Below are 23,214 nucleotides of genomic sequence, written 5' to 3'. Positions count from 1 at the left end.
GCCAGGTAAGTGTGCGCAGATGTGGGCATGCAGCTTGCCACCCTTCCAGAAAAGGAGGAGGCAGAGCTTCAGGGCTTGTGCTTTGTTTAAAGGAATATGGAGAGATGAAGGAAGGGTCTTTGCTTTGCCCTTCCATCCTCTACTTCTCCTTTCCCCTTCCCTCCCTGCTCTCCCTTCTGTGCTTGGAGACAGATTTTCATTCTGCTCAGACTAGCCTCACGTCTGCTAGGTAGCAGAGGATAACTTTGAACTCTTAATTATTACTCCCAATTGCTGAGATTATAGGAGTGCACCACCATTCTTGCTTTAGTTCCTTCTTGAGGTTGGCAGGATTGATATTGACTTTTTAAGTATGGTGAGAACTGCTTCACATAAACATGTAGTGTGAAATGGCAGAAGTATGTTTAGGACCATTTAAGAAACTCTTAGATGATCTATCCTAAACTCAGGTCAAAATTCATTTAGTGGGTTGTGTGCGTGTGTGCGTGCATGTGGGCATGTATGTACGTGTGTGCATGTTGGTATGTGGAAGCAGAGGATAGAACTTGGGTGGCACATGTACTTTCATTTTTTTGAGACAGTGTGTCTTCGTTAGCCTGGAGCTTTCTAAGGAATAGGTGTTTGATTTTGGGATTATTTTGGGTGATTGTTCATTCATAAACTCTTGACACGTGCTCAGTTTGTCACAGCTGTCCCAGATTCAGTTATGAGACCATGAGTTGGAGACCAGGTGAAGAAGCTACCCCTGGCTATCTAGTCAGTAAACTGTTTTCTGCCCTCTCCCAATGGCAGGCTCTAGGTAGCAGTTCAGTTTGTCCCACCCGTGGCCAAAATTTGCTCAATAAGCATGGAGAGTTAATTTCTTTAAGATAACTCCGCAATGTTGACTGGGTCACAGGGGTAACTAGCAGGTTATGTTTATATTACAGCAGTGGTTCTCTGCCTTTGTAATGCTGTGATCATTTAGTACAGTTCCTCATGTTGTGGTGACCCTCAACCCTAAAATTTTGTTGCTACTTCCTAACTGTAATGTTGCTGCTGTTATGAATAGTAATGTAAATATCTGATATGCAGGCTATCTGATATTCCCCCCCCCCATGGTCTCTACCTACAGATTGAGAACAGTTGTGTTAGAGAGTAAAATGATACGGTGATACAGCTATTCGGCATGAAATTGAGTGTAAGATACTGACTTTTGCTTATCTTGCACACTTACTTAAGTAAAGGTACCAGGATGAACCTGAGAGAAACAGGGCAGTGTGGGTATATAAGGTGGCACCGCTTCATACCCTGTGGCCTTTCTGATGTCTCCTTCCACCTCTCTGCTAACCTTTTTATGGGATGTCCCGGGTTGGCTAATTACCACCCCATCCTCATCCACTTGGCTAGTTTCTGCCAGTCAATCACTGCATGCCAACTTCTTTTACTCTTTTATTTATTATTATTATTTTTTAATTCTAGGCTTTGACCAAGCCACTGCAGATGAGGCTGCCTCCTGGTCCCTTCCTTTCTCCCTGCTTGTAAAGTCATGGTAACTAACTCTCCTTATTCTGTACCTTACCACCTCAGGAAAGACTACCTATCTATGTCCTAGAACTCCAGAAACCTTGATTTTTTTTTTCCAGATTTAAATACTTTTGGGGTGGTGGGGTGTTTTCTTTTTCGATAGTTACTTCAGAAACTCCTTTTTAGTTTTTTGAGACAAGGTTTCTTTGTGTAGCCTGGCTGTCCTGGAACTTACTCTGTAGACCAGGCTGGCTTTGGACTCACAGAAATCTGGCTGCCTCTCCAGCCCAACTGCATGAATAAAAGGTGTGCACCACCACCCACCACCAGGCCATGTCCAGAAACTTAATAGATTGTTTTATTATTATTCTTCAGCATGCTGTAATGAAAGAGACCTGTTGAGCCACAAGGTAAATTCTAGCCCAGATTTTGACATTTAGATGTGTGTGGGAAAGTTTTCTTATTATTTCAAGTTGGTTTTACTGTTTGTTTGTTTTGTTTGGTCATCTATGAATGTAAGGATTGAGTCAGACATTTCTTTTCATTAAAAAAATTACTGTTTGTGTGTACATGATGAGTGTGTTAGTTTGTGTGCCCTGGTGAGCATGTGGGCCCAGAGCATTGTTTTCCCCTCATACATAGGTGGGTTCTGGGAATTGAACTTGATTGTCAGGCTGGATGACAAGCACCTCCACTTATCAGGCGGCCATCTTGCTGCCCCAAAATTAGAAAATTTTTGATAAGTGTTGCATTGTTCCTTTTAGATCTGAAATTGAGAGCCCTGGTCCCTTGAGAGTGAGTGTTGATGAGATATGCTCACTTTGGGAGCTTGTAATCATGTTTTATTTTCCTACTAGTGCTATGGAATTTCTGCAGAATCCCAGCCAAGGGTACACACACATCTTTTTTTTTTTTTTTTTCCGAGACAGGGTTTCTCTGTGGCTTTGGACACACATCTTTTCTTTCTCCTGATGTAGATGAGTGGCTGCAGTACTTTAATCACCCACAGACGAAGCCACAGAACTGTTTACTGCCCCCCCCCACATCCTGGCTTTTGAACTCCCGATCTTGTGTGTGGTAGGCATGCACTCCAAGTTACATCCTTGACACTTTTTTGTTTGTTCTGGTCTTTGAGATAGGGTCTTGGTGTGTAGCCTGGGGTGGCTCCTAGCTGGTGAGCGCTGTGCCTCAGCTCCCGAGAGCTGGAATGCAGGCGCTCAGGTGTGCACCCCCCCACACCTGGTTCGCTCAATTTTGACACCCAACTGGTTCCCTTATTTGAGGGTCTGCTTTTATTTCCTAACCGTGAGCATGTCTTTAGACAATAGCTTCTCCGGCTAGGACAAAGGGCCACTCCGAGAGGGCTGTGGTACCTGGCACACAGCTCATACTTGTCCTGCTTCCTTCCTTCCGGTGCCCTGGTGAACCTTGTAACCCAGCAAACACTCACCAGAGTCTGAATTAATCAGTCTGTCATTGGTTTATTGGTGGCAGATGCCTTTGAGGAAGTACTTGCTTATATTTAATTTAAATTATAACATTAAAGCTGAGTGAAACTGATCATCTTCTGTTTTGAATAGTATATAGTAACTATTCTGTTTTATCTGGGAACAGCAGTGGCTGTCTGATCCGTGGCATCCCAGACCGTTTTAGAGGTTCAGACAGCTTAGGAGCAACTGTAAGGAAACAAACTGATGTTTACTTCTCACCATGTGAGGGTTGAACCCAGTATTTTGTACATGCTAAGCTCATGCTAAGTGTATGCTCTGCCACCCAGCAACAGCCAGCCCTTACTTTATTGAACACTACCCTTGTCGTTATCAGTCAGCCTTGGACCTCCTCCGGCATGTCCTCCTGTTAGTAAACTCAGGCTGTGTCTCTGGCACATCCTCCTGTTAGTAAACTCAGGAGCGGATTTGTGTTGCACCTGTTGTAGACAGGTCTTGGGTTGAAGATTATTTAAATACATGTATGTTACCTCAAGGTATTGGAAGAAACATAATTAAATACTTGATGTAAATATGGGCTCCTCATTTGTGTATTCAGAATCAGTGTTGTGGGAATAATTGAAAGATCTGATTGTTTAATATGAATAGAATTAGCATAGTTGATTGTGTAATGTGCATAGGATTTGTGTAGAAGGAGGTAGGAGTGATGTGTCAAGCATTTGTTTTGGAAGAAAACCATCAAGGCTTTGCTTCCCACAGAAGACTGTCAAGAGTGAAGTGGCGTGTGGGGCCTGAGACTGAGGCAGGAGGATCATGAGCTTTTGCAAGAGGACAATTTGGGCCACATATTGAGACCCTGCCTTAGGAAAAAAAACAGACTGCTGATGGTGCAGTATGAGACTGACCGTCTGAGGTGCTAACCACTTTTTAATTTAGAGTATGGTACTGTGGCTTGGTTCTTTGACTGATAGAAAAGAACCATTGACCTCTTATTTTTAAAGTGGGTTCTCAAGTATCCTGAGTTGATCTGGAATTTAGTATAACTAGCTGAGGATGACCATTTTTTTTTTTCTCCCTGAGACAGAGTTTCTCTGTAGCTTTGGAGTTCTGGTCTGCAGTCTGGAACTCACTCTGTAGACCAGGCTGGCCTCAAACTCACAGAGATCCACCTGCCTCTATCTCCCAATTTCTGGGGTTAAGGGCATTATCACCACCACCCACTTTTCCTTTTCTTTTCTTTTTATTAAATGAAGTTTATTTGTGTTCATAGACACATGTCACAGTATACATGTGGGCCTCAGAGGGCACCCTTTCAGATGTAAGTTTATGCATTTGTGTGCATAGACACACACATGTCATAATGCACATGTGGAGGTCAGAGGACAGCTTTTCAGATTTGGTTCTCCTAGGTCCTGGGCATTCAAGTTAGGTTGTTAGGCTTGGTGGCAAGTGTGTTAACTCACTGAGCCATTTTGCTGGAGATGTTCTGAACTTCTGATCCTCTTGTGTCTACCTCTTGGGTGCTAGAACTACAGGCTAGGATACCCTGCTGGGTTTCTGTGGCACTGGGAATCAAACCCAGGACTTTGTCATCAATGTTAAGCAAGCATTTTACTAACTGAACTACATCTCCAGTCCAGGAACAGTTAATGTGTGATGTCAGCAAATTCCCTATACTATTAAACTGTTTTGTTTTGTTTGTTTTTCAAAGCAGGGTTTCTCTGTGTAACAGCCCTGGCTGTCCTGGAACTTGTTCTGTAGTCCAGGCTGGCCTTGAACTCACAGAGGTTCTCCTGCCTCTGCCTCCTGAGTGCTGGTGTTAAAGATCTGTGCCACCACACTTCTGTGGAGTAGAAAATGTGCTGAGAACTGGAGACTGTAAAGTGGACATCCTTCTGCTTTGTGGGATGATTTTAGCCTATCATCATCTGTCTTCTAGGACTTGGAAGGCATTTTCTTTTTTCTAGACTTTTTTTTTTGAGGCAGGGTTTCTCTGTATTGCTTTGGAGCCTGTCCTGGAATTAGCTCTTGTAGACCAGGTTGGCCTCCAACTCACAGAGATCTGCCTGCTTCTTCTGCCTCCCAAGTGCTGGGATTAAAGGCATGTTCTACCACCACCCGGCTTTTCTAGACTTTTAAAATAAGTGTTTGAGCATTTGTGCACTACACGTATGCAGTACCCATAAGGGTCAGAAGAGAGTGTTGAATCCCCCTGAAACTAGAATTACAAAACGTCGTGGACTGTATGGGTGCCAGGAACTGAACACGGTCCTTTAGAAGAGCAGCAAGTGTTTGTAACCATTGAGCCATCTCTCCAGCCCCAGTGTTTTGCTTTTGTTTTTTCCTTTGCTGACATTGCAAGGATTTGTTGTTTTGTTTGCTTTATGAGGATGAACATGGTCCCTGGGTGAAGATACAACACAAGTTTGTGATGTGCTCCATATTTTTATGGGTGAAATAATGTGAAATAGTTTTAAGAAAAGTTGAACACTTTCCACACTAATCTGATATGTGATACGACAGTGAAGGAGCACACAGGCTCCAAAAAGGTTATAGTGAACTCTAAGACCATTAGACTATGCACATTGCCAAGTGTTTCTTTTCTTTTCTTTTCTTTTCTTTATTTTTGTTTTGTAAACAAGGTCTCTACATACTACTCACTGTCCTAGAACTCCTTATGTAGACCAGGCTAAGCCTCATTATAGCAATTCACCTGCCTGTCCCCAAGTGTTGGAATTAAAGGCGTTGGGCCACCACATCCAGCACATTTCTATTTTCAAAACAAACATTTTTGAGGTCATATATTTATTAAACCTATTTGTTTAAAAAAGCCACCAAATTCTCAAAGTGTGATTCAGAAGAAAGGTGAGCTAACTGTGGACTTTAATTTTCATGTTTTAAGAATACCAGAGTGCATTTGTTTCCATATGCTCCTGGTTCTTTGCCTGGGTCTGGGGATTGCATGTTTTCTTTGTCTTCTCTGTCTAGTAGACTGCCCTTGTTCCTTGGCCTCAGCCTCCCTGTGTCTTAAGGTCAGCAGTGTCTGGTCACTTTTACATCCTCCAGATACCGACTTCCTGTCACTCATTTAGACCTTACTACACCGGATGGGCGGTGTCTATCTGGATAATCCAGGATAATCTCCAAACCAAGGCCATTTGATTTTAGCAACCTTAAGCTCTTATGCAACCTTAATTTCCCCCTTGCTCTGTAAAGCATTGTGTTTCCATGCTCTGGGGATTAGAACATGGACATGGAAGGGGGGCTTGGTTTCTTTTCTGTTGCCATAGTCTGTGTACTGAGGACTATAGGATGGGGCTACATCTGTTCTTTACAAACGTAGCAAACGAGAGTGTTTACTTGAGGTCTGATACCACACACAGTTGCAGCAGAACAGTCTTTACTGAGTGGAGCCTTCAGGACCTTCCTAACTTACTAAGTAAATACAGGATCTGTAGCATGAGAGGTCATGAAAATGGATGGAGTGGATATTACCTGCACTACGTGGTCTGGCTACATCTGAGTAGGGCAGCAGGAGACACAGTCCTGTGCTGACACAGAGCTCCATAGGCACTCTGGCCCCATTCCTCTGCTCTGCTGAAGCTGGGATTTTCCCCCCCCCCCTTTCTTCAAGACAGGGTTTCTCTTTGTAGTCCAGGCTGTCCTGGAACTCACTCTGTAGACCAGGTTGGCTCCGAACTCACAGAGATTCCCTGCCTCTGCATCCTAGGTACTGGAGTTAAAGGTTTATATGCTGCCACTGTCCAGCTGAAGCTGGGATTTTTTTTTTTGAGACAGGGTTTCTATGTATTGTTTTGGAGGCTGTCCTGGAACTTGCTCTGTAGACCAGGCTGGCCTCAAACTCACAGAGATCCGCCTGCCTCTGCCCCCCCCCCCCCCCAGTGCTGGGATTAAAGGCGTGTGCCACCAATGCCTGGGATTTTTTTTTTTAGTTAAAGATTTTATTTTTATTTATGTGTATGTGTCTGAATGTGTGCGAGTGCCAGCAGAGGCCTGAAGAGGGTGTTTCATTTGTCCCCTGGGGTTGGAGGTATCCTGTGTAGGTGGTGAGCCACTTAGCCATTTCTCTAGCCCAGAAGCTGGGATTATTGATTTACACTGAATAAAAGGATTATAGGACAAATCATTGTGAACAGAGAGTTGGAATTAAGAATATTTGATACAGACTGAATACATGTGTTAAGGGAAGAGAAAGTCACGTTTAAATGTATTTATGTTTGTGGCTTTGGAGGTTATACTATCCAAAGGATTTGAAAGATCATTTCATAGGGATTGGAGAATGGCTGAGTGTGGGTCAGAACGCTGGCTGCTCCTGCAGAAGGCAGGATTTGGTTCCTAGGACTCCCGTGGCATCTTGTAATTGCCCGTGTAATTCCAGTTCCAGGGGATCCAGAGCCTTTTCCTGGCCTCAGTGGGTACTAGGCATACATACATACATGTAACAAAATACTCATACATAGAAAATAAAAGTAAACCTGAAACATTTTGAACATTTTGATATGCTTATTCTTTATTTTCATTTTTGGAGACAGGGTTTCTCTGTGTAACAGTCCTAGCTTACTGGAACTTGCTCTGTAGACCAGGCTGGCCTCTGCCTCCCAAGTGCTGGGACTAAGGGCATGCACCACCATCACCCAGTCAATATGCTTTTTTTAAAGACAGGATTTCTCTGTATTGCTTTGGAGCCTGTCCTGGAACTTTCTGTAGACCAGGCTGGTCTCGAACTCACTGCCCGACTAATATGCTTGTTCTTAACTTAAGGAATGTGCCTTTGACTGGGGCTATAAGATGGCTGGAGGTTCATCTTAAGAGTTATAAGAGTGTAGACCAGGAGTTAGCAAGAGGGATGAGGGTCAGGAAGGTCAAGGGAGTGCTTACTGTGAGCATGGCTCTCAGTCTTGCAATGGTTCCAGCCAGCAGGAGGTGCTCCCTCTCATGCCCTCTCATTTCCTCCATTTTCTTGGCCAGTTTATAAACTTCCTATCAAACGAATTATGGGTGGTTCTTATTAAAACCTACCCTGAGGCTAGAGAGAAGACTGAACAAACCCTGCATATGTGGACTGCAGGGCAGAAGGCACCTGAGCTGTTATTGCCTTGCTTGAGGTGGTGAGGTGAAAGGCTCAGAGATTGCTGTGGGGAAGGAGATGGGTTTGAATGGTTAAAGGTACCATCAGAAGATTTTCAAGGTATATTGTCAGCTGTTAAGAACTGCCAAGATGGGCTGGAGAGTTGGCTCAGAGGTTGCTCTTCTAGAGGTGCTGAGTTCAATTCCCAGCCGTCACATGGTGACTCACAACCACCTGTAACGAGATCTGGTGCCCTCTTCTGGCCTGCAGGCAAACATGCAGACAGAACACAGTATACATAATAACTAAGTCTTAAAAAAAAAGAAAAAAATGTTGATCAATAAAATAAGTAGTTATTTTATTAAAAAAGAACTGTCCAAGCCAGGCGGTGGTGGCCCACGCCTTTAATCCCAGCACTCGGGAGGCAGAGGCAGGTGGATCTCTGTGAGTTCAAGGCTGGGCTGGACCGACAGCCTCCAAAATAATACAGAGAAACCCCGTCTCGTAAAACCAAAAAAAAAAAAAAAAAAACTGTCAAGTGTGGGCACCTTGTCTGTGGATCTGTAATGGTGGTTTCAGGTGGACAGAAACGGAAAGAGAGGAGCTTGAGGCATGGCTTTCCTTTGTGTACTCATTCTCGTGGGTCAGCGGATCTGGTAGGAAGAGCAGGGAAACGCTTCAGAGGTTCTTTGTATTTTTCTATGTAATTGTTCCCCAATAAACACCCGTTTATCATTTATCTTGGGCCTAGTGATATAATTACGTCTTTGCCTTCAGTCACGATTAGATTTGGAATTTCAGTAAAACTAGTCTGGGTTGAGGCAAAAATATGGACAGTTAGCAACCTCATTTTTCTAATTTTCATTGTAAGTCTAGAAGAAATTCAGCAGAGTGTAGGGGAAGATATTAAGGAGCCGAGAGAAGAAGACAGTAAATATTTGTGTCTGAATTGGATAAGGACAAAAGCAGATGTAGTTGTGCTGGGAGATGAAGTGCAGTGAGTGTGAGTTTCATCCAGCAGAGAACAGTGGTGATGAATGGATGCTTCTTGAGAGTTTGGGAGGGGCAGATTACAGTCTGTAGCTGTACAAACTGGTGTACGGTAGACGCCTTTCACTGTTTCAAAGCAAGGGGTCTTCTCTTGTCACTCCCATTTTTGAAGTCCATCATTAGAATTTATGGAACTTTGTGTCACTTTATATATAATTGTGTGCATCTGTACCTATATCCCTCTTGTGTACACGACTAAATTTATATTGAAGACTAAAACTGGATTTGAGTTTGACACAGTAAGCTTTAAATACATTGGATGTAGTACCGAGGTGAACATTGGACAGTCGGTGCCCATAGTCTTTGTTAAAACAGCTCCTTTCTGCTTATGAGGTATTGAATCCCACAAACCCAGTTCCTTCTTCCTTCCCTGTACAGGCACTCTCCCACAGCGTTACACCTCCTACCTTCTTTGGGGGCAGGGATTTATCCATTGTTAAAGACAGGCTCTTGTAGTCCATGATGGCCAAAAGTGTATGTGCCTCTAGGGATGACCTTCTGTGTCCACCATCCAAGTTAGGATCACAAGCATAAGCGCCAAGGCCCACTCCAGCCTTCTTCCTGTTGTACTTTAGAAGGGTCTGATTGAGTTGGCAAGGCTGCCTCAACCCCTGCCTCAGCCTCCACTAGCTGGGATTACAAGCCTGTGTCACCAGGCTCAAACCTCATAACATTCAGGTACAATTTACACACCCTGCAGTTTGTCTTTTACGGGATACAGTTCGACTGTTGAGCATATTGACAGTCATTTCCGCTGGGTGTTGGTGGCTCACGCCTTTAATCCCAGCATTCAGGAGGCAGAGGCAGGCAGATCTCTGTGAGTTTGAGGCCAGCCTGGTCTACAGAGTGAGTTCCAGGACAGCCTCCAAAACAATGCAGTGAAATCCTGTCTCGAAAAACCAAAAAAGAAAGACATTTCCTTTAGCAGCAGTCCTTCCACGCCTTCCTTTCCCACTCTTCCCTTCTAGCCCAGGCAACTGCCCCTGTGCATATTTCTTTATGTGTGTGCTGTGACTGGCTCTTTGCACCTGCATCATTTTCAGGATTCATCGTGTTATAAAGTGTAACAGTATTTTGTCCCTTTAAAAAATGTATTTTCTTTTATGTACATTGGTGTTTGGCCTACATGTGTGTCTGTTTAAGGGTGTCAGATTCCCTGGAACAAGAGTTAGACAGACAGTTGTAAGCTGCCATGTGGGTGCTGGGAATTGAACCCAGGTCCTCTGGGAGAGCAGGCAGTGCTCTTAACTGCTGAGCCGTCTCTGTAGTCCCAATTTTGTCACTTTTAATGGGTGTGTATTCTATATTTAGGTCCCATATTTTATTTTATGTTTGCTCATTGATGGGTTTGAGTTGTTTATGTCCTTTGGTGGGTGGATGCAGCTATGAAGTCAGGACAGCAGAAGTTTGTATGTGGTAAACATTTTCCATTCTCTTGGGCATCAGCTTAAAAATTGCTGGGTCAGGACCCATGAGAAGGACCAGCAGCGAAAGGTGTTTGCCATTCAAGCCTGGGGGCGGAAATCCATCCCTGAAATCCTTGTAAAGGTGTAAGGAAAGAGCTCCCCAAAGTTGTCCTTGCCTCTACATATGCATGGTGGCATTCACTTTCTCCCACCACACACACGCACGCACGGACGCAGCACACACACACACAGACACACACAGACACACACACAAAGCACAGGGGAGGGGCAGGTTATTTCTCATCAAATAGGTTTAGCAATTAGCACCCTTGCTGAAAACAAAATAAGCAGAGATGTATGAATATGTGGGTTTATTTCTGGGACCTTGGCAGTGCCAAGAGTATCCTCAACCTATTATTAGAGGTGCTGGGTGACAGGTGTGCACCTCCACTCCAGCTGAGGCCTCAGCTCTGGTGCATTGACCTGCCCATGTGACCTTCCCTTAGTGTCACACTGCTTTGATTATGGGTGCTTAGTGTTGAGGTTGTAATAAGGAAATAGGAGTTCTCAAACTTTGTTTCCCTTGCTTGTTTTGACTGTTCTGGGTCTCATATAATTCTGCCTGGGTTTTAGAACCAGCTTGTCGGTGTCTAAACAGCTAGAATTCTGGTAGGGATGATATGGAATCTGTTAATTTGTAGACTCTTGTCATTTTAGCAGGGTTTTGCATCAGTGAGTGGAGTAGTTTTCTTCTGTTCCTTTCGATGTCCTTTCATTTCTTTGAGTAACTTTTAAGAGTTTGGAGAGTACAGATGACTTTTTTGCATGATTCTTGTGTGCTGGGATGGTTTTGGTGGAATTGTGATCTTAATTCGTTTTGAGATTATTGAATGCAAACATATAGAAATGAGTGGTTTTATGTCTTGGGTCCAGCCTATCTGAAATTGTTTATTCCAGCAACTCTTTTTTTTTTTTCGAGACAGGGTTTCTCTGTGGCTTTTGGAGGCTGTCCTGGAACTAGCTCTTGTAGTTCACAGAGATCTGCCTGCCTCTGCCTCCCAAGTGCTGGGATTAAATGCGTGTGCTACCAGCGCCCGGCTCCAGCAACTCTTGTAGTGGTTTCTTTAAGGAACTTGCAGTGAGGTCATGTGTGTAGACAGAGACAGATGTACTTCCTTTCACATCTGGATGCTCATCCTTTCCCTTTGCTCTGGCTAGACCTCTCAAGCTTGCTGTGCAGCAGTGTATGTATGGCCTCCAGGTGTCTATCAAGAGCCAACCTAGCCCAGTTGGCAAGCCCCAGGCCAGTGAGAAACTCAAAAAACAAGGTTGGTGGCTCAGGAATCTGTCTGTTTGCTCTTTGGTACTGGGATTACAGACATGTCACCACCCTTGGCCTTTTTTTTTTTTTTGAAGATTGATTTATTTTTATTTATGTGAGTGTTCTTTCTCCATGTACACCTCTATGCCAGAAGAGGGCATAAGCTCCCACTAGAGATGGTGGTGAGCCACCATGTGGTTGCTGGGAATTGAACTCAGGACCTCTGGAAGAGCAGCCAGTGATCTTCGCTACTGAGCCATCTCTCCAGCCCCCCCCCCCCCCGTCTTTTTTTATTGGGCTCTGGGGATCACAGTCATGTCTTCATGTGTGCATGCAAACACTTCCAGATGAAGGGTCTCATTATCAGGTTGGGAACATGTTCTGTTCTGTAGGGCTTGTTTGATTATTTTCCTTGTTGTGTCTACTGAAATGAACACATGATTTTATTTTAAAAATTCAGTTAGGGCCAGGCATTGGTGGCACACACCTTTAATCCCAGCACCCAGGAGGCAGAGACAGGTGGTGAGTTCGAGGCCAGCCTGATCTACAGAGTGAGTTCCAGGACAGCCTCCAAAGCTACAGAGAAACCCTGTTTCCAGAAACAAAAAACAAAAAAACAAACAAACAAAAAAAGAAATCAGTTAATAAGCGGTGTTAATGAATGAATCTTAGGCAGTTAAGCAACTTTTGCATTCTTGGGATAATTCTTTCAGTATGCTAGTACTTTGTTGGAGATTTGTCCTGGGCATTTTTGTACACTGGTTTCTGTTTGTGTCTGGTTCCCCCTTCTCCCCCAGTTTCTCCTTTGCCTCTGTAACTGAGGCTAACTGAAGCTCTCAGTCCTCTGCCTCAGCCCTAGAGGACAGGCCTAAAGTTGTGCCTGGTGTGGGATTGTGTTTTCTTGCATGTGTGTATACTGCATATGCGTGTGTACAGTGTGTATGCTGTGTGGAGGTCAGAAGAGAATGTCAGGTGTCCTGTTCCATCACTCTCTGTACTCTATTGAGACAGGGTCTCTTGGTGAACTTGCAACTACTATTTTTCTGCTGGACTGCCTGGGAAGCAAAGCTCAGTGATCCTCCTGCCTCAGTTCTCCCTGGTGCTGGGGTTACAGACACACATAGGCCTTGAACGCCTATTATGTGGGTGCTAGAGATCTGTACTCAGGTTCTCATACTTGCACGACAAGCCCTCTTACCTGCTGAGTCATCACCCCAGCCTGGGATTGTTATATGCTATAGTCGGATAACCTCCACCTTTAGTTTATAGAGTGTCACCTATTCTAATGTTAGTGAAATAGCATCTGCCTTTAAGTCTTGCTTTCAGTTACCTAAGTGTTTGTCTTCCTTTTTGGGCATGTCTTTGAGAGGATGTCTTAGTGTTCTATTGCTGTGAAGGGACACCATGACTACAGCAGTTCTTATAAAGGAAAACATATAATTGGGCTGGCTTGCAGTTTCAGAGGGTCAGTCCATTATCATGGCGGGATGTAGAAGTATGCAGGCAGACTTGGTGCTGGAGAAGGAGCTCTGAGTTTTATGTCTTGATCCGAAGGCAGAAGTATATGAGACCTCAAAATCCACCCCCACAGTGACACACTTCCTCCAACAAGGTGACACCTAATAGTGCCGCTCCCTGTGGCCAAGTATTCGTATACATGAGTCTGTGAGGGCTATGCCTGTTCAGACGATTTCCCGAGAGATTTAACTCAGGTGGGGTGATCCAGCCTGAGTGTGGCTAGAGCATTCATCTTTGCATCTTGACTGTGGGTGCAGTGTGACCAGCTGCCTCAGGCTGCTACTGCCTTCCCTTTCTCACTAAAGTCAAGCTGGGAGCCCTAATGAGCACTTCCTTCTTAGTTGAACGCTTTCTTTTTCTTTTCTTTCTTTCCTTTTTTCCTCCGAGACAGGGTTTCTCTGTGTAACTTTGGAGGCTGTCCTGGAACTCCCTCTGTACACCAGGCTGGCCTTGAACTCATAGATTATCCTCCTGCTTCTGCCTCCTGAGGGCTGGAATCTCGAAGGCTTGGGCCACCACTGTCGGGTGTGTTTTCTTACTTAGCTCTAATTCTGTTACTGATGTTTTGTTTTGGGGACAGTCTTGCCCTTCGGGCTGGCTTCAAGCTCACAATTTTCTTTCCTGAGCTTCCACGTGTTGGCATTGCTAATGTGCTCAGCTTGCCACTCTTACTGTCACTTAATGTTTTAGAGTTATTTTCTGTCTCTGAGTCTTTTGTCTACATGTAAGTGAACTGTGTGTACGCAGTATCTAAGGAGGCCATAAGAGGGCGTTGTAGTAAAATGGGAATTACATGCAGTTGTGAACTGACATGAGAGTGCTGTGACCCAAACTGGATTCCTCCGAGAGCATCTCTCCAGCACCCCAGCACTCTTAAGTATTTTTTGCTGTTATATTTTTTCCCCTGTAGTCATCTAACATGTTTTTATTGTTTCCCTATTATAACAAAAAAATTAGTGTTAAAAAATGATTGTTGCGCCGGGCATTGGTGGCACACACCTTTAATCCCAGCACTTGGGAGGCAGAGGCAGGTGGATCTCTGTGAGTTCGAGGCCAGCCTGGTCTACAGAGTGAGTTTCAGGACAACCTCCAAAACAATACAGAGAAACTCTGTCTCAAAAAACAAAAAACAAACAAACAAAAAAACCAAAAGTGATTGTTGCTAGAAAGTACTTTGGGGTAGCTAGCCCTTAGTGACAAATAAGGTATTGCCGTAGAACTAAATCTGAGATCATGTTTCACAGTGATGAGCAGAGTCTAAGTGAACTCAGCCTAGTAATGTAGAGTAAGCTCTAGGGGAGCTGGTTTGTGGTGAGGTTATTAATTTTCCTTACCTTTTGAAAAGCTACCCCATCAGGAACAGCAAACTGTGGAAGAAAATGACCACGCAGGAGGCCATCACCTGACCAGTTGATTCTCAGAGACTCTTTTCTTGGAGCTTAGTTTTTTTTCTGTAGAAAGTATTTAAAGTCAGTTCTTTGGCCCTGTATTCATTGCTGTGGTTTGATGGAAAGAATCCGTTGAGGACTGGGAGATCAGCCATGGGAAGGGAGGCAATTGCAGGGTGTGTTTACTGTAAGTACCGTGAACCTGAGGTTGGTCCTGCAGAGGAGGAGGCTTGAAGCCCACAGATAGATTGTTGGGAAGCAGAAGAGGCACTTCCACAGAGAAGGGGCCAGAGGTTAATGTGCAGGCAGTGGCAATTGTGTGCTTTTAAGTGACTTCTGGAGCTCAAGATGGCGGAGGCGTCCCTGCACCAGTTTTGTCATAAACTCGAGGTCAGCAAGCACAGGGACCTTGACCCGTGGAGTAGCTGCCACTGCCACCAACTTTCCAGATGAGAGGATCTCCAGACTATCCAGGGCCAACTGTCCCCATGTCCTGCTTCATGACCATATAGCTCGTGTGTGCGTGCGTGTGTAGAGGACAACCTCTGCTGTAATTCACCAGGTACCATCCACTTTTTGTTTTGACAGAGCCTTTTACTGATGTGGAGCTCAACAAGAAGTAGACTGTCAGTGCCCCCCTCCCCACTCTCAATCACTCCACCACGCTGCATCTTTATTTTATTTGTCTGTTTTTGAGTCTTTTTCCAGTCCCGGTGTCCTGGGGCTTGCTGTGTAGACAGACTGGCCTCTGCACACACATACCTTCCCCCCTTGCTGGGTTAAGGGTGTACACCACCAGCTAGGCTTTAATTTTAGTTTTACATGTGGATTCTGTGACTTTTAACTCAGCCCTCATGATTGTTTGGTAACCACTAACTAACTGAACCGTCCCTGCAGGTCACATCTCCACAGCCCACATCTCTGCTTCTTACCTCCTGTAACGTAGTTCACCCTCTTCTTTTTCCTCCGCGACTGCTGAGCAGGCAGACTGGTTGTCACACTGAGAACTCTGGGTTTGAGTGTTTCCTGTGGTCTAACTTTCTTCTTTACCCTTTGATTTCTTGTGAAGTGGAAGTAGGAGCAGAGGCCCGACACTCTGGGAAGAATGCTCGGTGACTCATTGTGGGGCAAAATGAGAATGCCACATCCAGATGGAAACATAAGCATCTTCCCTTTGAGTTAGCCAGGGACTTTGCCAGCACCGTGTTCCATGGAGAGAAGAAACACAGTAACTGGTTAGTGAATAACAGCCAGCTATAAACCTGATTTACTCCAGTGTGCAGACTGATAAAGGGAAACTCAGCCACAGCATTTGTGAGCTGAAAGTGCACACCAGTTGCCCACAGTAAGACTGGAAACTGGGGACTTGAGTTTTCGCTCTTAGAGCGCAGGAGCTGTCCTTCAGCTGCATTCACTTTAGACGAGGCTCCTCATGGAAGACGTCTGCCAGTCAGGATGGAAGGAGGAGAGTGGAATTGGGACTGTGCCATCCCACAAGACTGCCCTGGTCATTTTTGAGTCACAGTTTTTCCAGGTTTTGTGAATGGAGGCTCCTTCACTGTGGCAACTGTTAATCTAATCTGAAGTTTTAGAAAAGTTGCAAGTGTAGTATGAGAACTTCCCAGACGTCTTCTATTTATGTTACTGCTTATTTACATTTTGTTAAATCTGTTTTGCAAATATTATGTGTGTGCGTATACTCAACTTCTCTGGACCATTTGATAATGTCTTTTTCATAGCCATTGCCAGCAGCTTTGGTCTCATTTGACCTTGACTTCATGTGCAGAGCAAGTCAGTCATTCTGCCTGCTGTTCCTTAGTTGGTTTTGGCTGATGTTGCTTCATGATTACATTCGGGTTATACATTTTTTTCCCAAGTGGGAATACTGGTTCATCAGGTTTTTCCACTGTGAAGTTACTACTGTGTTTTACTTTGTAATTAATTTCTAGGGAGATACTTTTGAGATGAAGGTAGATATATTGTTCCTCACCAGATTTTACTTATTAGATTTAGGGCTTTCTGTGTTTAGCAGTTCCTTTTAGGAAAGAGGGCTCCCATTGTTCATTTGCTCATGTACCTTGCCTGTATAGACTGTGGTCCGTGATGAAGGATGATGAAGGCTCAAATTGCCCTCATAACCAGCAGGCTTCGAACAGGCCTTTTGTGCATTGTGCTGTTCTGCATTTCTCTTGTAAACCCCTCTCCCCTGGGCCACCCCAGGCCTTGCGCTCTGTAGTACCTTGCAGTGGAGAATGGTACTTAGAACACTTTCTGGGTATGTGCCCCTCCCTCCTCCTGTGAGTTCATCATAACTTCAAATCGTATTAGTATTAGAGATTGTTTTAGAAGACTTCTTGTGGCGTTTCTGAAAGTCAGCAATACTTTATTGTTTTGGCTGGATAGTTACCCACTGCCTTTCTTAGAACAAATGAACATTTTGAAATGTGAGTAGTTGCATTTCAAGTTAAAATGTCTGGATTTGTTATATGAAAAGAATTTTTATTACATAGTGAAAAGGAGTATAATTAATACATTTCTTAGAGCTTAACTAAAAGAATACCAGTTTTGCTATGTATAAGATTAGGATCTTAAAGAGGTGGTTTTGAGGATTACGTTCTAAAAAGAAGGTGATGTATAGAAAGTGTTAGGTGTAGATTCTTTCTTTTTGAAATGTTTGTTTTTAAAATTGTGTGTGTGTCTGCCTGCCTGCCTTCATGTGGGTATGTGCAGTGCTTGTGGAGAACTGGAACTGGAGGGTTTTTTTTTTTTTTTTGGTTGGTTTTTTGAGACAGGGTTTCTCTGTATTGTTTTGGAGGCTGTCCTGGAATTCTCTCTGTAGACCAGGCTGGCCTCGAACTCACAGAGATCTGCCTTCCTCTGCCTCTGCCTTCCGAGTGCTGGTATTAAAGGTGTGTGCCATCAATGCCCGGTTAAACTTTTTTTTTTTTTCGAGACAGGGTTTCTCTGTGGCTTTGGAGGCTGTCCTGGAACTCGCTTGGTAGTCCAGGCTGGTCTCGAACTCACAGAGATCCGCCTGCCTCTGCCTCCTGAGTGCTGGGATTAAAGGCATGCGCCACCAACGCCCGGCTGTACACATACATTTTTAGGGCTGGAAAAATGGCTCAGCGGTTGAGCACTGGCTGCTCTTCCACAGGACCTGGGTTTAATTCCCAGCACCCACATGGCACTCACAGTCTATAACTTCAGTTGCAGAGGATCTGACACTCTCACACAGACAAACTTGTAGGCAAAACACCAATGGACATAAAATAAACTTTAAAAAATAGAGATAAATTTCTAAAGAATCTGAGCAAACTAAAAGAATCAAATGTGTGTTGCATTGTGGGGATACTTTGCTCTGCCCTGCCCAGATAGAAGCAGATTGTTAGAGGCTAGGTAGACAGTTTGGAGCTCCTGCAAAGAAAGGAGTCGGTAGTTTGTACAGAAGCTGGCCTTCTTTATTACATCTTGTTAAATCCAGATCCAGCTTAACAGGCATTTAATAGTATGGTGAGCAGACTTTTAAAGGAGCCCAGAACTCGCTGTAGTTTCTGTAGTAAAGCTGTGTGGTGTTGCTGTGTTGAAAGTCTACCTCTTGCTTCCTTGCTCTTTGACTACCTACGCTTGATTCTGCCATCTTTGAAATGTGTCTTTCTTAGATTTCTATTGCTGTGACAAAACACAGTGGCCAAAAGCAACCTTGAGTCCCATCATCCAGGAAGTAAGGGCCCACCAACAATGACCTTTTATTCTTTTTTTTTTTTTTTTTTTTTTTTTTTGGTTTTTCGAGACAGGGTTTCTCTGTGGCTTTGGAGGCTGTCCTGGAACTCGCTTGGTAGTCCAGGCTGGTCTCGAACTCACAGAGATCCGCCTGCCTCTGCCTCCCGAGTGCTGGGATTAAAGGCGTGCGTCACCAACAACTGGCTCCTAGAACTGGAGTTTTAGACAGTAAGCCACCTAAAGTGGGTGCTGGGACCAGAACCTGGATCCTCTGCAAGAGCAGTAAGCACTCTGAATTGCTCAACCACCTCTGCACTCCCCATAGATTTCTAGTAAATAGTAGTTATTCTATTATAGATGATCATTATGCTTATAGGCATAATAAGCATGAAATACATGTTTAATGTACTTGGTGATTGTGGTAGTTTGAATGTAATTGGCCCCCATAATCTCAGGGAATGGTACTATTAGGAGGTGTGGCTTTCTTGGAGTGGGTATGACCTTGTTGGAGGAAGTGTGTTACTGTAGGGGCAGATTTTGAGATTTTCCTATGCTCAGAAGACTGCTCAGTGTCTGAGTGGATTTCCTGTTGCTCTCTGATCAAGATGTAGCCAGCATCATGTCTGCCTACATGCTCCCTGCCATAATGATAATGGACCGAACCTCTGAAACTGTAAGTGAGCCACCCCAATTAAGTAGAAACCAGTGATGTAGATCCATATTCTAAAACTTTATAACCATACTGACTTAACAATGGAAACGTCACCTAAGCTTATATCTCAGTGAGTTTAGACTAAATAGACCTGTGTGACCAGTCTCACTTTAGACGTAGAACTTGGAGGATGTGATCAGGGTCTGACCTGAGACTCCTCCTCCTTGAAGACAAGCTTTCATAATACTGGAAGATGCTATGCAAACTTCCAAGGGAGGGACGCAGCCTGTTATGCCTTTGAACCACAACAGTGTCCATCATGGCAGGGTGCAGTAATGGAATATATATCTTGGGGGCAACCAGCAGCTGTATAATTGGACTTAAAGGCCTGCTCAATAGGAGGGAACTAAATGTAGCTAACTACCTATTTGTGGCTGGTGAGGTCATGAACCCATCTCTACCTTACTAAATCAACATAATTCCTAACGGCATTCTAAGTACTTACCCCTTATACCACAGATAAATGTAGCTCTAAATCCTCATCAAAGAACCTTCCTTTACAATAGGTAGAGACATTAAAAAAACCCACAACTGGTCAAAATCCAGAGAAAGCTGATCAAGGAGTACATAGCCCCATCTGCAACACAGTTCTTGCAACTAAGGTTTAAGGACCGACACTAAAGAACGTATGGGCGGGGTGGCGGTGGTGGTGGTGGTGGCGGCGGCGGCGGCGGCGGCGGCGGCGGCGCACACCTTTAATCCCAGCACTCGGGAGGCAGAGGCAGGTGGATCTCTGTGAGTTTGAGACCAACCTGGTCTACAAGAGCTAGTTCCAGGACAGCCTCCAAAGCCAGAGAGAAACCCTGTCTCAAAAAACTGGGGGGGGGAAGGTATGGAAAGATTGTAAGAGCCAGAGGATCAGGAATTCTTGCTGTGAGAAATGACGTGGAAGCTTTGACAATATGGCTGCCTAAACAAGATCAAAGCTAGTACACCTAATCAGTAGATATGCTGACATGAACATCTCACGGGGCTTCACCTCTAGACAAAAGGGGATAGAAAACTAATGACTGTTGAGAGGAGGAGACATTGTCTTCTCAGGAATGAGCCCCTAATTGGTTATCCAGTACCATTTGATCAGCCCTGAAATGGTTTACACACAAGTAACATTATATGGACTAAGCAAGTTATCTTTATGTATTTATGCATATATATGGCCATGAGTTTGAGAGAGCAGGAGGGGGAGGGTTAGGTATCATGTGGCCAGCCTTTCATGATTCCATTTTTTTTGCTGCCTTAGAGGATTGAAGGGGAATCTCAGTTACTTAGCCATGAGTTGTATAGGTAAACTTTCCTTTGAGATTCTGAGTCACCAGGTTGAAAGGTTGCACCTTCAGCACACATTTGATGGGAACGTTGAATTTCCGGGAGCTCTTTTGGGTTTAGGGGTTAATATTATATGCTTGTTGTTTTTGTTGTTCATTTTATTAATGAAATACAAAAAGAGCCAAATGTCACTTGTTGCTCCTTTCTTACACTATGTGGTGGTGTGTATTCTACTGTTGGATGAGAATGGAAACATGTATGGAGGCTTAGGAGTAAATTTAAATTTGCAACCATTTAGTCACAGATGAAGGTTTTCTGAGTCAGCTGATGGGATTTGCATGTCCAGCGTTCCATGTACTGCTGTGACAGTGGATAGAAGAGAAAGCAGAGCACTTCCAGTACCCTGACAAGAAATCCACTCTTAAACACTTGGAAGACTTGCAGGAAGTCTTCCCTCTGGGGCTGGAGGTTTTTGGGGGGTGATATGTGTGTACCCCCCCATGGGAAAACAGGCAGCTTTCTCCTGCATGTAACTACCTTTCATAAGTCCTTGGTGACAGTAGCAGGCATAGATTGTCGTTACAGAGCTTGGTGATGGCTTGTACAGTGTTTGATCTCCCGGAGACAATAAGGCTTGCTGACGTGGTAGTCTTTGCTCCAGTTTGTGCTATAAGTTGTACTGTATGTTTTACCTGGAATTTGCTTTGTGCCAGCCATGTCCTCATCTTGAGATTGTGCTTGTATTCTCCATGATGCCTACTGGGACACTGGGCACGGTCTTCCCTCACAGTGTTTTCAAAGAAATTCTTTACTCTGTTTTGTGGCTTTGTAAATGTGGGGCTTAAAGTTCAGACTTGAGCTGTGTCTGCACTGTAATGCCATTTAGGATTCTGTGTGCTTGCAGAGCGTGCTGTAGATCTGATCCCTTCCTTGCTGGGGAGAAAATGGGGATCACATGGTTATCTATTCCAGGTGATGTTGTGGTTCATGTGAGAACTAGGTCAGGAGTACAACCTCAGGATGGGCAGCTGACATTCAGCCAGCCACTGCGGGCCTGCTTGTGGGCTGTATGGCTGGGCCTTCATTTCCCAACCATGAAGCTGTAGGGAAAGCCTGGCCTGGCTCATGTGCACTCGAAATGCACCAGAGCACAGGCTCCTGTCCTCACGACTGGGATAGTCAGTGTCAGAGCACAGGTTTTGTTTGTTTTCTTTTGCTTTTTATTTATTTGTTCCCCCTCCCCCCCAACCCCCACCCCGTAACCGCTCTCACCCCCCCCCCCCCATGGCTGAGACAGGGTCTCACTATACAGCTGTGGCTGACCTGGAACTCACTATGTAGGCCAGAGATCTCCCTGCCTCTGCCTCCAAGTGCTGGGACTAAAGGTGTGTGCCATTATGCCCAGCACTTTTTTTTTTAAACAGGGTCTCCCCTGTGCATTCTTGGCTTGCCTAGGATTCTATGTAGGCCCCAGTGGCTTTGAACTCATAGGGCCTCGCCTCCTGAGTGCTTGTTGAAGGTGTATGTATATGGCTTTTACTTCAAGAATCAAATTCCCCGAGCAAGATGAGATGGTGGAAGTTGTGCAGATTCTGAGTTGCTTACTTGTCAGCCTTTTCGTGTAGTTAGGATAGAAGAATATTCTCTGTTGCTGCCCTTCTGCTGGGCTCTTTCTCTGGTGCTTCTCGGCTCAGGGCATGAATGTGACTGATTTGTTGACCTTGGTGGATCTTTAGGACATCCCGAGACAGGTGTGAGGTTCGAGCGTTGTTCTCCCTCACTCCAGTCTCTCCCAGCTTCATGGCTCTTGACTGCAGAAGCTGTCTTAGCTTGTCACCCCACAGCAGCTTCTACCTGCTTTGACTGTTGTCTCCAGTGCACTGACCGACCAGAGCTGACCCTGTTCAGTGTGTAACTTGCAACAAAAATGCTGGATTTGAATAAGATTGAAACATGAAAGTGAGAAACGTTTACTGAGTTCTCGCATATTAAACAAGAAGACTGAGAATGAAGAGTTTACCAAAGCTGTGTTGTGTCCAGCACAATAGTGTATATTTACACTTTCTCCATAGCAAGTTTGCATTTTGTACATTTGATTTATTCTCACTGAAGTACGTTACCTTCTCGTATAAACTTCACGTTGTTCATAATTAACTTTTCAAACTAACATGTCCTCATAGACACCCCCACTTACACATACATCTGGCCTTGGATGTGGATGTTAGAGACAGGAGATTTCTAATTTCTAAGCATATAATGTTTATTCTAAAGTAAATTAATTATTTGTATGAAAACATTACAGGGTATCAACTTGCTTTCATGTGATTCTGTATTTCTCATAAAGGTTGAGGAAGACTTGTTGGTTGTATTTCCCTGTCAGTGAGGAAACCGTCAAATGGTACCCTTGCTTTGCCAGCAATATTTAGCCTATTATTACTGTCAGAGTGACAGGCCCAGGTGTCTCTGCAGCTTCAGTGTTACTCTTTGATGGTCTTTCTACATGGCAAGTCCTCATCTTACAAGAATTTGTCCTGCTGGGTAGTTGAGAGAGGCAAACTTGGCACTTGTGGCCTGCAAGTTCTTAATATCTATATACTTTAATTATTTATACCTAATGTACTCCAATACCTTAAGATTTGTAAGAGCTATATCAAGTTGTGATGCTGGCTCCTCCCTGTCTTTTGTTCTGGACTTTAGTCTTCAGTGGACTGTCCTGCATGGTACTGTCTATGTGTTAACAAAGTGCCATGAGTTGACATACCTACTATGGATGGAAAACCTCAGGAAACC

General features: G+C 44.3%; 1 protein-coding gene across 3 annotated transcripts in view; it reads left to right on the top strand.

Annotated features, from left to right (window-relative positions):
- Nucleotides 1-23,214, top strand: part of Usp12 (ubiquitin specific peptidase 12) — a 54,118-nt gene that overhangs the window by 4,103 nt on the left and 26,801 nt on the right. Inside the window, exon 1 of one of the 3 annotated variants that reach the window (XM_040751373.1) lies at nucleotides 1,513-1,531. The exons of the other annotated variants lie outside the window; for them this stretch is intronic. Coding sequence (XP_040607307.1) covers nucleotides 1,529-1,531 — 3 coding nt within the window. The 5' untranslated portion in view covers nucleotides 1,513-1,528. Of the gene's footprint in view, nucleotides 1-1,512; nucleotides 1,532-23,214 lie in introns of those variants that run through there. 3 annotated transcript variants of the gene reach the window in all.

This window comes from Mesocricetus auratus, unplaced genomic scaffold, assembly GCF_017639785.1.
Source record: "Mesocricetus auratus isolate SY011 unplaced genomic scaffold, BCM_Maur_2.0 Super-Scaffold_100008, whole genome shotgun sequence".
NCBI lineage: Eukaryota > Metazoa > Chordata > Mammalia > Rodentia > Cricetidae > Mesocricetus > Mesocricetus auratus.
This window is presented reverse-complemented; position numbering and strand designations above follow the sequence as displayed.